General features: G+C 45.3%; 1 protein-coding gene across 1 annotated transcript in view; it reads left to right on the forward strand.

Moving 5' to 3' along the window:
- Window positions 1-13,104, forward strand: part of LOC115088562 (inactive dipeptidyl peptidase 10-like) — a 51,669-nt gene extending 38,565 nt beyond the window's left edge. The window contains exons 7-10 of the mRNA XM_029596819.1: window positions 1,927-1,993; window positions 3,818-4,012; window positions 4,472-4,603; window positions 12,600-13,104. Of these exons, the coding sequence (XP_029452679.1) occupies window positions 1,927-1,993; window positions 3,818-4,012; window positions 4,472-4,603; window positions 12,600-13,104 (899 nt within the window). The remainder of the gene's footprint in view (window positions 1-1,926; window positions 1,994-3,817; window positions 4,013-4,471; window positions 4,604-12,599) is intronic.
- The last annotated feature ends 827 nt before the right edge of the window (window positions 13,105-13,931 follow it).

A 13,931-nucleotide genomic window follows, 5' to 3' on the forward strand; every position in this document is an offset into this window, starting at 1 on the left:
GCTTCTTCACAATGATGGCACAGACAGGACTCTAATTCAGGCTGCGCGGCTCTGATGTGGCAGGCTGTGCAAAGAGAATGCCTTCTGGGATTCTTGGATGCCAGTGCCATTGCCTCTGTATATAGACGCACAGATAATGAATTTCAGTTATGCGCGTGAGCAGTGCGTGCTTGTAGTTATGAGCGTGGTTGTGCGTGTAGTTATGCGTGCAGTGTGCGCTCAGTTGTGCGCAAAGCTGCGCTCGCGCGTCTATATTGGATGCGCACAAGTTGGGCGCATTGGCTGTCCGGCTTGCCCCTGCATACCGCCGGTCGAGAAGGGAAGATGGTGCCGACGCCCCCTGTGCGTATGATGGCGGCCCCGAGGGTGTCCACGTGTCTGGACCCCTGCACCGGATCAGGGCCTAGCCCAACCAAGGCTGCTCATCCCGATCGGTGCTCCCTTTTTCCCTCGCCGGAAGAAAAAATGGAATCGGTACGGCAATCTGAGCCCCGGTACGGCAATCTGAGACCAGAGAACTGAATTTAAAGTTTTCTGCTTACCTGGTCTCGGCGCTTACCGATCGTGTGCTGGGACAGACTCCAGCTGCGGGAAGAGAGGGCTTTACCTTCACCACCGCGCTCGGTTGTGCACCCGCTGCCTTTCAGTCACTTTGGGGGCTAAGTCCTCGCCGGAAACCGGCTACCGGACCAACGCACACCTCTGAGGGATATCGGAAATCACCTCAGGAATTCTCAACTGGGGGAGGGACCCTTAGGTATCACCACAGGAGAGCGGGGCTCGATATTCTTTAAGGTAAAAAAATGTACTTCTTTGCTGTAATTCTTAACACTATTCTAGTGTGTGGGATAGTGTCCGCATCTGCTAGGAGACAGAGAGATACTGGAGAGCTGAGGTCACTGCAGGGGTATATCTAGGGCAGGGGTCGGGAACCTTTTTGGCTGAGAGAGCCATGAACGCCACATATTTTAAAATGTAATTCCATGAGAGCCATACTAACTACAACCCCCCCCACCCTCCTGAGTCCCCCAAGACAACCAAATTAATTTACTACAACCCCCTACTCTCCTGATGCCCCCAAGACCTGCCAAATTAATTTACTACAACCCCCCATCCTTCTAACCCCCCCCCCCCCCCCCCACAAGACCTGCCAAAAGTCCCTGGTGATCCAGCGGGGGTCCAGGGCTCGCAGACAAATCTTTAATAAAAAAGTAAAAATCTAACAAAACCCCCCACCCTCCTGATGCCCCCCAAGACCTCCAAAATTAATTTTACTACAACCCCCCACCCCCCACCCTCCTGATGCCCCCCCCCCCCAAGACCTGCCAAAAGTCCCTGGTGGTCCAGCAGGGGTCCGGGAGCGATCTCCTGGACTTGGGCTGTCAGCTGCCAGTAGTCAAAATGACGCCGACGGCCCTTTGCCCTCACTATGTCACTGGGGTTGACCATTGGCGGCGGTAGCCCCTGTGACATAGTAAGGGCAAAGGGCCGTCGGCGCCATTTTGACTACTGGCAGCCGACAGCCCAAGTCCAGGAGATCGCTCCCGGACTGCTCCTGGACCCCCGCTGGACCACCAGGGACTTTTGGCAGGTCTTGGGGGGGTCAGGAGGGTGGGGGTTGTAGTAAATTAATTTTGGAGGTCTTGGGGGGCGTCAGGAGGGTGGGGGATTTTGTTAGATTTTTACTTTTTTATTAAAGATTTGTCTGCGAGCCAGATGCAGCCATCAAAAGAGCCATATCTGGCTCCCGAGCCATAGGTTCCTGACCCCTGATCTAGGGTGACGTCAGCTTTGAAATCTGACTCCTTCTCCCATCTGCTAGCATAAGAGCACATAACCCACTGGTCCTGAGTCCATCTGGCTACACACTAGGAAACGTTTGAATATGGACCTCAACTTGTTCTTGTCTGACTTCTTTTCTTACAGACCTTCCTGTGCAGTTATCTCTGCCTGCCGGGTATAAAGATGCTGCTCACCCACTCATTCTGATGCTGTAAGTATTATGGCCCCTGAAGGGCCCAGATTGTGTCTGAGGACAGAAGATGGTCATCTTGCCTGAACTGGGCTTCCTGCAGGCGTTTGAAAGGATTTCTGGCCCAGCTTTGGATTCCATGCCCTAGAATGTTCCTGAGTATGAGGAATAATCGTTTGAGCTGTTTGCTTCCTCTTTGGAGGTTCTTGCTGTGGCAGGGTCCCCCCTCATACTCGTTTACCCTGTATTGCAAAATAGGCTGCACTGCTTGCACACTGGTCATTTCTCTCCTACATTCAACACCAGTGACCTCTTATCAGGAAAATAAAGGTAATTTACCCACTTGTTCCCTCTTAAATGGTTTCCTCCTACACTGCACTACAGTGGGAGAATAAGACACCTCCAGGGATTTCGGATGTTGTCAATCATGTATTTATTTTATTTATTTATTTATTTATTTATTTACTTACAGATATTTGTATACAGTCTTTCCAAAGATGATCAGGGTAGTTTACAATTTCAAAACTTACAAAAAATAAAAACAACAGACTTACAAAGTCAGAACTGAAGAATCTGTTGGTCATATTAGCTATGTATACATATCATGTGACATTGTAGGCTATTCTGAACAACCAGGTTTTTAACTCTCTTTCTTAATTTATTTATTTATATACTGACATTTGATCAGAGATATCACATTGGTTTACATTCAGGTACTGTAGGTATTTCCCTATCTCCAGGAGGCTTATAATTTTGGGTTGTACCTGAGGCAATGGAGAGTAGAGAGACTTGCCCAAGGTCACAAGGAGCAACAGTGGGAACTGAACCCTGCTCTAACCACTAGGCTATTCCTCCGCCCCCTAATGCTTAATGTCAGAAGACATATGAAGCACTTTAGGCACAGTATTCCATAACCTGGGTTCCGCTACAGAGATAACTCAGTCTTGGATTTCACTTGTGTGCACTGTGAAATGATGGATTGTCCAATAGATCTTTATTAATGGATCTTAATGCCCTTTGAGGAGTGTGGAAATGTAAAGCTGCTCCCATCCAATTGGATTCTTTACTGTTAATGATTTTATGAATGAGATTATTTTGCACTCAATCCGAAATTTTATTGGTGGCCAATGTAATAAAATTAGTGTGGAAGTTATATGGTCAAACTTTTTTGTTGCTGGTGAATACATGTGCTGTGGCATTCTGTAACATTTGTAGGGATCTTAAAGAGCTTGCTGATAGACCAAAAAATAAAGAATTGCAGTAATTGATGTTGGAAAAAAATACATTTGTAAAACTGTACAAAAACCTTTTTATTCCACCAGAGGTTTTAATCACCTAAGCAAGCATCATTTATTATAACTGGATTTGATTATTGCTTGAAAATGTTTGTTCATTGAGAGTCTGTTGTCAATTATTACAGCTCGGTCGTGCACTGAGGTGGCCATGTAGACTTTTGAGTAACACTTCTATTTAAAAAACATTTGTATTTAATTTTAAAGCTCATCTACAGAGGCAAACCCATGGAATAATGAGAATGATGGTGATAATGGTATTGCTACTAAAGACTGCAAGGTGATGACATGTGACAGTTTCCACAAGATCTCTAGGGGTCACCAAACCTACGATGACTACAAATTTGAGAACAGCTGTGCTGCCTGAGACAGTTTTGTTTATGGCTATATTCTCATGCGTGCACAATTAGCTGTACACTTGTGTTTTTATGTTAACGGCTTAGCATGGTTTTTCTATTATAAGCAGTATATAAGATCTTTTAATAAATAAAATATTAAATAAACCGCCTTTGTCCCACAATGCTCTTCCCCCTGTCTTTTTCTTTCCCTGCAGCGATGATGCACCAGAAAGTCATTGGGTGACAGAAGAATTCCTGTTGACCTGGGACACTGTCCTTGTGAGCTCACTCGAGGTCATCACAGCTCGATTTGATGGAAGAGGATCCAAAAATCAGGGACGCAAACTCCTACAAGAGATTAACCACAAGTTGGGCTCTCTGGATGTCAAAGATCATATTACGCTGATAGAGTATGTTACTTCACCTGCTCTCATCTTGTTGTGATACAGCACATTTCTCCTTCTCACCGAACAATTTGTTAGCTAGATGCAAGATGAAATGATGCCATAAGTCAGGGCTGGTGTCCTTAGCTAGAAAGGCATGTTTTATAATATCTTGAGGTCTTGTGATTGGTGTCAAGCTCTGGCAGTGATACCAGCAGACAGATGGAATCATCTGGTAATGTCAATGAATAAAGTCTGGTTCAGCAAGGATCATACTATGCTGCCATCATTCATAGCTGGCCTCACATAATTGTATCATTGGCTAGAGCCAAAATCAAATGCAGATGTCATCAGATACGGAATGGATCATGCAATAACAACATGAGAAAAAAACAAGTTCACCTAGTGGTGTCATCAAATAATGATGTCATCAGATAGAGCCAAGATCATCCTGTTGAGCTTGCTAATAAGAACACTTTCTTGCAGGTGGTTAGGACAGCTGCCTTACATTGACCACAGGCGAATTGGAATCTTTGGAAAGGTAAATGGGATTTTCCTCTCTTTTTCCAAGGGACCCTTACTCCTCCCACCTAAGGAAGCACTTGAGAATTTAGCCTAGTTATCCTTTCCTTTCTTCATGCAGAAATAAAGGCGAGATGAATGATGAAATGCTAAGAGAAATCGGGGAAGCTAACCAATGTGGCAGTGCAGTAACAATGAGAGATTTCAATTACCCCATTATTGACTGGGTAAATGTAACATCAAGGCGTGCTAGAGAGGTAAAGTTCCTGGATGGAATAAATGACAGTTTTATGGAGCAATTGGTTCAGGAACTAAAGAAAGAGGGAGCTATTTTAGATCCAATTCTTAGTGGAGCCAGGGCTGGGATGTGGCGTCCTGAGTCTTCATTCATAACTATCCGAGGATTTTTCCCCTATTTGATATCTTTCTTTCCCACCAGCCAACATACCTAGTCTGGTCATCGCAGTGACAGTCCTCAGCCTGGGGCCAGGCTCCTTCCAAAACCCTGCATTCAAGAGTCCCGAATCTGGCCACCAGATGTGACCCCTGAGCTCAGGGCTGTGAACGCTGCCTCTGCAGCATCCCCAGCCAACAGAGGGAGTGGAATATCCAACTTGCAGATCGAACCGGAGAACATGTGCTTGATCATTTTAATTTCCAATGTCTTACCTTCCCTGATTTCTGCGCTGGGTCCCAGTATGTTTAACATCAGCTCTGGGTATCATCTACAATTTCTTTATTAACCTTTACTTCATCTTATCCAAGTACATGCCCACTGCACTGCTTCCTTAGGGGGAAACTTTCAAGCTGTCCACATTTGGACAAAGTTTGCACATATTTTGTACTTGCGGGCTTTGCACCAATTCTGAAAGTTAAAAGATTTTTTTATGTTATATGTTAACTTTCACTTCGAAGCTCACCACAGTAGAAAGTATGCACATTGGCTTGCACCTGCTTTTTTCTGTGGGAAGAACTTTGCTAGAAAAAAATCTGTGTGAAGGAGTAAAAATGCCTTCCATATGCAGATATATTTCCTATTCTTGATCTAAGCCTTTTCGGGGGACACCTCCCCTCAGTGCAGCTAAAATCATGGAACAGCGTGCAAACTTTGTAGCCGCATTGAGGGAGGGCAGTGTGCAGGCAGCTGATTAATACGGGTTAAATGCTTTTTAGCCACAGACATCGCTGTGAAAATTGTCCTCCCCATGTGCACACACTGTGCACTGAGCTTTCTTTCTTCAGAGCCTGCTGTGGATTCTCTTTCCACTCCATATTGATGGGGGAGGGGGGGGGGAGATAGTATACTGAGCTCAGAGTCAGCGGGTAACTAATTAAACAGTGTTTCCAAAATCTTTCTCTGAAATCCCGGATTCACACATCCTAGTGTTTCTTGCAGTCATTTTTTCTTCTTTAGCTGATCTGATGTGTTTGAAGGGTGACTGGAGATAGGGAAGACTGTTGCAACAACTCCATGTCTGATTACCTTGCGGGGGTGATCTCGGGCCCATGATAACCTAGTGGGACTTCCTCAGGTGGACTCGTCGCTCCTTGTGTACTTGGGCGCACCAGTATCCCTGGTAATCAGCGTTGAGTACCCCCAGCAGATTGAAAGGCAAAGTTGGATCCCACAGGAGGACACAGATCCCAGTGGTGCCTCCAAAAATGTAGTAATACCCTTCTGCCCAATTACCTTGCAGGGGCGTTTCTGGGTCTGGGACTGACCTGGTAGGAGCTCCCCTTGGGCAGACTCCATCAGTCCTTAGGTGCTTGGTGCCTGGTGCCTCTACCTGGCAAAGAAAGTACTATTTGTTGAGATTTCCCTCCTTTTACCCAAGGAAAACAAACCAAAAAAAAAAGACAGAAAGGAATGTAAACACTGCTAGCAATATTTAAAAATATGTACAAGTTTTATGGAACTATATGATTATATAATTTTCTACAAGATATCAAACCGCATATTTATCAAATTGTGGGTATTAGGCTGAGACTATGCAACTATATACAATTTCTACGTTATCGACTGGCACTTTTAGCTACTTGGGGGTGTTAACCCCCAGAAAAATACCACCAAGTAGAAGAAAAAGAACATCTGACTTTCCTTTTGGTCCAGTACAGTTACCTTCCCCTTTTTTGTCTTCCCACTGTACTCCAAGTCTCACCCATATAAAAAAAAATGAAACTGGGTCAGTGAATATTGCTGGTCATAAAGAGGTGAAGGGGATCTAAAGTGTTCAGACTGCTGTTGCTGCCATCTCCTCCTCTACTCCACTTTCTTCTGCTCTACTGCTGGAGTCCATGCCCTCTGGGGGACCTGACTCCGCCTCACAATCCACTGCTGGGGTCTACACCTTCCTGGGGGATCCGATTCTATTTTGTGATCAGCTGCTGAGGTCCATGTCCTTCTGGGGGAACCCCATGATGCCTTCTGTTCAACCACTGGGATACACAACCTTCTTGGGGACTCAACTTTGTGTTTGTAAAGCTATTTTCATGAGGCTTTCTTCCTTAATGGAAGGGATTTCCTTTGCTTAGATTTATAGCTCACTGTTTCCCAACCAGTATGCCATGGCACACTGATATGCCTTCAGACCTGATCAGATGTGCCACGGAAAAGTCACCACTGTCTGATACTCAGATCCAGACCAGTACCTCAATGCAAAATGTCACCAGCAGTGGCTCTTAAACATGCAGGAGCTCCTTGCTGAGAACATGTGCAATCATGCATGCCTCTTCTTTCTAGATAAGAGTGTGGAAATTAATGGGCAGCATGCAGGGCATAGATACTGGGCCCTGCTCTGCACGGCACACACACTCAGTGCACACACCACCACCTCCTCCTCTTCCCCCCTCCTGAACCTCCTTCTGAGTCCTTCCAACCTGGGAGAGTGTGCATGGAACACTGGATGTGACTCACTCTGAGCATTGAGAACAGCAGCAGTGGAGGAGCTCTGGCAGACACATGCCGTGGTCAAATAATTTAAGCGATCTAGCTTTTCTCTTTTCCTGCTCTTGAATATAAAATAAAGCAAAATTGCTTACCTTGTAATAGGTGTTATCCCAGGACAGCAGGATGTAGTCCTCACATATGGGTGACGTCACTGACGGAGCCCTATTGCGGGAAAACTTCTGTCAAAGTTTCTAGAAACTTTTGACTGGCACTGTGAGGCCACTGAGCATGCCCAGCATGCCATGATATTCTCTGCCACAGGGGTCTCACTCTAGTCTCGTATGTAGCAATAAGCTTTAGCAGAAATAAAATAATAATAAAAGGAATGTGACCCAACTCCGTGGGGTGGCTGGTGGGTTTCGTGAGGACTACGTCCTGCTGTCCTGGGATAACACCTATTACAAGGTAAGCAATTTTGCTTTATCCCAGGACAAGCAGGATGCTAGTCCTCACATATGGGTGAATAGCAAGCTAGAGGCTGAGTCATTTTGTTGTGAAGCAACAGTGAAGTATTGTTGTTGGAAATGAGTTAGTCGAAGATCACAGCAGGTTGGATGTAGAAGGAGTTGGGATTAAACTGGAAACAAGTTCTTTAAGACAGATTGTCCATAGGCTGAATCTTGTCATCCTTGTTTGTCCAGACAGTAATGAGCTGCAAAGGTATGAAGAGAACTCCATGTTGCTGCTTTACATATGTCAAGGATTGGCACTGAACGATAGTGTGCTACTGAGGTTGACATCGCTCTTACTGAATGTGCCTTTACTTGCCCTTGGAGAGGAAGGCCTGCTTTTTCATAGCAAAATTGTATGCAATCTGCTAGCCAGTTGGATAGAGTATGTTTACCCACTGCTTTATCCGGTTTGTTTGGATCATAGGAAACAAAAAGTTGATTGGATTTCCTGTGGACTGCAGTGCGGTTCAAATAGAAAGATAGTGCACGCTTACAGTCCAAGGTTTGTAAGGCTGTTTCTCCTTATTTATTTATTTATTTTTGGTTTTTATATACCGGAAGTTCCTGTATACAATACATATCACTCCGGTTCACATTTAACAGAAATAACTATCGCCGGGGAGGCGGTTTACATGGAACATATCGAATTAATAAACGGATAATATATAATAAAGTACAATCTATTGGGAAAAACAACTAAGATCAACTTAGAACACAACTTGGAAACATATAACTGAAGTAATATAAACCTTAGATTATTGCTGTAAGGCAAGGATGGTTGTTGTTCTTCTTGCTTTTAGCTCTCTGGGAAAGCTTGACGGAAGAGCCAAGTCTTGAGTTTCACTTTAAAAGTAGTATGGCACGGCTCAATGCGGAGGTCCTTGGTGAGAATGCACCAAGGAGGTCCTTGGTGAGAATGCACGGCTCAATGCGGAGGTCCTTGGTGAGAATGAGGCCTTGGGAAGAATGTGGGTAAAACTATGGATTGGTTCAAGTGGAATTCCGTAACTACCTTGGGAAGGAATTTTGGATGTGTATGGAGAACCACTCTGTCATGTAGGAATTTTGTATAGGGTGAGTATGTAACAAGTGCTTGTAACTCACTAACCCTTCTAGCTGATGTAATGGCTATGAGGAAGATAGTCTTCCATGTGAGAAATTTAATATCACAGGAATCTATGGGTTCGAATGGAGAACGCATGAGTCTTGTTAAAACCAAATTCAGGTCCCATTCTGTGACTGGTGGCCGAATTGATGGTTTAAGGTGAATTAAACCTCTCATAAATCTACTGACGAGAGGTTGTGAGGATATAGGTGCATCTCCCATCTTGTTATGGTAAGCTGAGATTGCACTTAAATGCACTCTTACAGATGAAGTCTGGAGACCAAATTCTGAAAGATGGTATAAGTAGTCTAGTAGAGAAGTAGTGGGGCAAGTGAAAGGATCAATATTCTTTTGACTGCACCACAAAGTGAATCTCTTCCATTTCAAAGAATAGTTATTTCGTGTGGAAGGCTTATGTGAAGCTATAAGCACTTGAGATACATTGGTTGAAAGATTGAGTGGTTGTAGAATTAAGCTTTCAACATCCATGCTGTCAGGGATAGTGATTGAAAGTTGGGATGGCGCAAACGACCCTAATCCGGAGTTATGAGAGTGGGAGCTACTCCCAGGCGAATGGGATCCCTGACTGAGAGGTGTAAGAGTGTGGGAAACCAGACTTGTCGAGGCCAATATGGGGCTATGAGTATCATATAGACCCCCTTGTCTTGTTGTAGCTTCACTAGAGTTTTGGTTATGAGCAGTATTGGAGGATACGCGTATAGAAGGCCTGAGTTCCAAGGGCGAGCAAAGGCGTCCTTGGCTGGCTGGTTCTTCTGTTTGTGTAGAGAACAGAATTCGTCCACTTTGTGATTCAGATGTGACGCAAAGAGGTCTATTGTTGGTTGCCCCCAACGTTGAAATATCCTGGTCGCTACTGAGGGATCCAGGGACCATTCATGCGGTTGGAATTGACGACTGAGTCTGTCTGCCAGTACATTGTGAATGCCTGCCAGATAAGTGGCCCGGAGAAACATTGAGTGGTTCAGGGTCCAACCCCAAATCTGAGCGGCTTCTTGACAAAGGAGATACGAGCCCGTACCTCCCTGTTTGTTGATGTACCACATGGCTACTGTGTTGTCTGTTTGGATCAGAACAGTCTTGTGTGAAAGGCAGTCCTTGAATGCATGTAGCGCATAATGTATAGCTCGAAGTTCTAGGAAATTGATTTGAAATGTTGCTTCGAGTTTTGTCCAGGTACCCTGGGTTTGGAGATTGTCTATGTGAGCTCCCCAACCTACGGTGGATGCATCTGTAGTTAAAGTAATTTGTGGGACTGGTTGTTGGAAGGATAGGCCCTTGCGCAAATTGTCCTTGTTCGCCCACCAAAGTAGAGATGAACGTAGCTGGTGGGTTACTTGAATTGAAGAATGCAGTGGTTGAATGGCTTGGATCCATTGTGATCTTAAAGTCCATTGAGTTACTCGCATGGCTAATCTTGCTGTAGGAGTAACATGAACTGTGGAGGCCATGTGGCCTAGTAAGGTTAGAAACTGATGAGCTGTTGCTTGTTTCTTTGAGTGAATCGAGTTTGCCAACAGGGACAGTGTTTCTGCTCGATCTTCGGGTAGAAAGGCTTTTGAGAGGATGGTGTTCAATTCTGCTCCTATGAATTGAAGCAGGTGAGATGGGATGAGATGGGACTTTTGATAATTGATGAGAAAACCCATGGAGTGGAGTACCGTAATTGTGTGACTGAGAGAAGACAGAGCTCCTTCTTGAGATTGACTTCTGATGAGCCAGTCATCTAGATATGGGAAGACATGGACACCTTGCTTGTGCAAGTGTGCTGCTTTGACTGCCAGACATTTGGTGAATACTCTGGGAGCAGAGGCAAGTCTGAATGGCAGCACTTTGTAATGGAAATGTTGATGACCTACCATGAAGCGTAGATACTTGCGATGAGGAAGGAATATTGGAACGTGAGCGTAAGCGTCTTGAAGATCCAGAGAACAAAGCCAATCTCCTTTTTGAAGAAGTGGAAGCATGGTGCCTAGAGAAACCATTCTGAACTTTTCCTTCTTCAGAAATTTGTTGAGATTTCTGAGGTCTAGGATGGGTCGAAGGCCTCTGGTTTTCTTTGGAATGAGGAAATAACGGGAGTAGAACCCTCTGCCCTGCTGAGACCGGAGCACTGGTTCTTCAGCCCTGGCTTTCAGAAGGGTGGATAATTCTACCTGTAACTGAAGCATGTGATTTTCGTTGAGATGAATTTGAGTCGGTGGAAAATCTGTTGGAATTGAGAGGAAATTTAGTTGGTATCCTTGAGATATGATGGATAGAACCCATTGGTCTGATGTTATTGGATTCCAATTGTTGTAAAATTTGGATAACCTGCCCCCTATCAGGAGGTCTTGTTGAGGATTTATGGAAAGGCTGAGTTCTCTGGGTAAATTTTCAAAAGCCCGCAGCAGGACCAGTTTGTGGAGCAGGTTGGGGCCTAGCTGTTCTCTGTTGACGTGGTTGTGGTCTCTGTTGGGTTCTGGAGGGCCTGGGTCTGGAGGAAGGAGGGTAATATCTCCTCTGACGATAAAAAGGCCGTCTTGTGTCCTTTCGTGGAGGCCTATGGGTAGTATGAGTAGAGGGGTCCTGTGGGAGGGAGGACAATTGTCTCAATGTTTCAGTGTGCTCTTTTAACTGAGACACAGCTTCCTGCACTTCCGAATAAATTGTCTCCTATGCAGGGGAGGTCAACCAATTTATCTTGTTCCTCTGGCCTAAGATCTGAGGCCTTGAGCCAAGCCCACCTTCTGGCGCTGATGCCTGACGCAGCCACCCTTGAGGCCGTCTCAAAGCCATCATAGGCAGCTCTGACTTCGTGTTTCCCGGCCTCTTGTGCAGCATCTTTATATTCATTTGGAAGAGATGGAATAAATTCCTCAATTTGCTTCCATAGGTTTCTTTGGTATTGGGTGATGTATAATTGATAGGATGAAATCTAGAATTTAGCATTGCACCCTGAAAAACCTTACGACCCAGGGAATCTAGAAACCTGTGGTCCTTTCCTGGAGGATTTGAGGAGTGAACTCTTGTCCTTTTAGACCTTTTTTGTGCTGATTCGACAACTACTGAATGGTGGGGTAGTTGTGATTTTTGATATCCTGGAGTGGATTGAACCAAGTAAGTGGTGTCTATCCTTTTGTTTACTGGGGGCACAGAACAGGGATGTTCCCAAAGGCGATGCTGAAGCTGTAGGAGAACATCATGTATGGGAATTGCCACCACTTGCTTTGGAGGGTCAACGAATTGTAGTACTTCCAAAGTTTGTTGTCTAGAATCTTGTTCTGATTCCAATTTAAATGGAATAGAATCAACTATTTCCTGTACAAATGTGGTGACGGTCAGGTCTTCTGGCGGGGATTGTTTCCTGGGATGTGGTGGTGAGGGATCAGACATGAAGGCTTCTGATGAAGTGTCTGAAGCAGTGTCACTCCATGTACCATATTCTGGAGTCTGTTGTGTTTGTGGTGCTGCAGGTTTAGGTGGAGGAAGAAGACCAGATGGCCCTGGCAGAGGATCTTCAGGGGAAGAGTCATCTTCCCATGGATTGGTTGGTAAAGATTCCAATAATTCTTGGTATCTTTTTTGCAGTATAGAGAATAGTGCTGCTTCTGAGGATCCTGGAGCTGCAGGAGGAAGTGGCACCGTTGATGAAGTAGTTTGCATCGATGATATCGGTGTTTTCGATGCTTGTTTAGTGGGCATCGATGATGATCCACTTTTCTTTTGTGATGATGCAGAAGTGACGATAGGCACCGAGAATGGAACCGATGACGTCATTTGCATCGATGGAGCCTCCGAAAAAAGAGGAGGAGTCATCGATAACGGAATCGATGGTGCCGTTGTGCATGGTATCAAAGGCATCGGCATCAGGGATTCCCCCGACATTGGAAACATACCCGGCATCGGCAGCGGCACCAGTATTAAAGATGTCATCGGTATCGGCTGTACCGGCATCGGTGACGTTACGGGTAAAGAAGACGTCACCGGCATCGGCGGTATTGCCGGCATCGGCATAGTCGCCAGTATATGCTCTTTTATAGCCTGCAGCACCGCGTCTTTAATGAACGTCGCTAAGTCTTGTGACATTGGATGAACGTTCGGCACCGGTATCGGCGGAGAAAGTATCACCTGCGATGGTGTAGGTTCCACTGAGGAAGCCTAGGCAACGGCAATGTATCTTTATGTTTCGGCCTTTTTTCGCTCGGTTCCTCATGGGAGGAAACTGATGGCAATAACGAGGCATGACGATGCCAATGTTTATGTTTAGGCCTTACCTTGGTCTCCGAGCGTATCGATACCGTTGACGGTGTTGGCGAGGTTTTGTCTCCCGAACCGTCCGGTCGACGTTTTTTCAAGAGGATTTTCTTGGTACCTCCAGCTGGTGAAGATTTTGTTGATGGTGAAGGAATCAGTTGCAGGTGGAAAAGTTGTTCGATTTTTTTCCTGCCTGAGTTTTCTTCCTTTTGGTGTCATTTCCTGACATAGCTGACAGGAAGAAATATCGTGGTTTTCACCTAGACAGACAACGCATTCTAGGTGCGGGTCTGTGACCGACATGATCCGATTACAGGCCGGGCATTTTTTGAAACCATGGTGATATTGACAGCCGTCGATGGATGAGAGAAAAATTATTAGCTTTTTGAAATAAAACGGCTATAAATATCTCACCAGCCGGTGAGATATTGAAAAGTGAGACCCGTGAGGGAGAGAAAAAATGTTTTAAAGTGTGACTTTTCAGTCAGAACTGAGTAAAACTCAGAGGGCTCCGATGACCGCGATGCTTGCAGCAGCGTGGAAAAACGAAGACTAGAGTGAGACCCCTGTGGCAGAGAATATCATGGCATGCTGGGCATGCTCAGTGGCCTCACAGTGCCAGTCAAAAGTTTCTAGAAACTTTGACAGAAGTTTTCCTGCAATAGG

Source organism: Rhinatrema bivittatum, chromosome 3, assembly GCF_901001135.1.
Source record: "Rhinatrema bivittatum chromosome 3, aRhiBiv1.1, whole genome shotgun sequence".
Classification (NCBI taxonomy): domain Eukaryota; kingdom Metazoa; phylum Chordata; class Amphibia; order Gymnophiona; family Rhinatrematidae; genus Rhinatrema; species Rhinatrema bivittatum.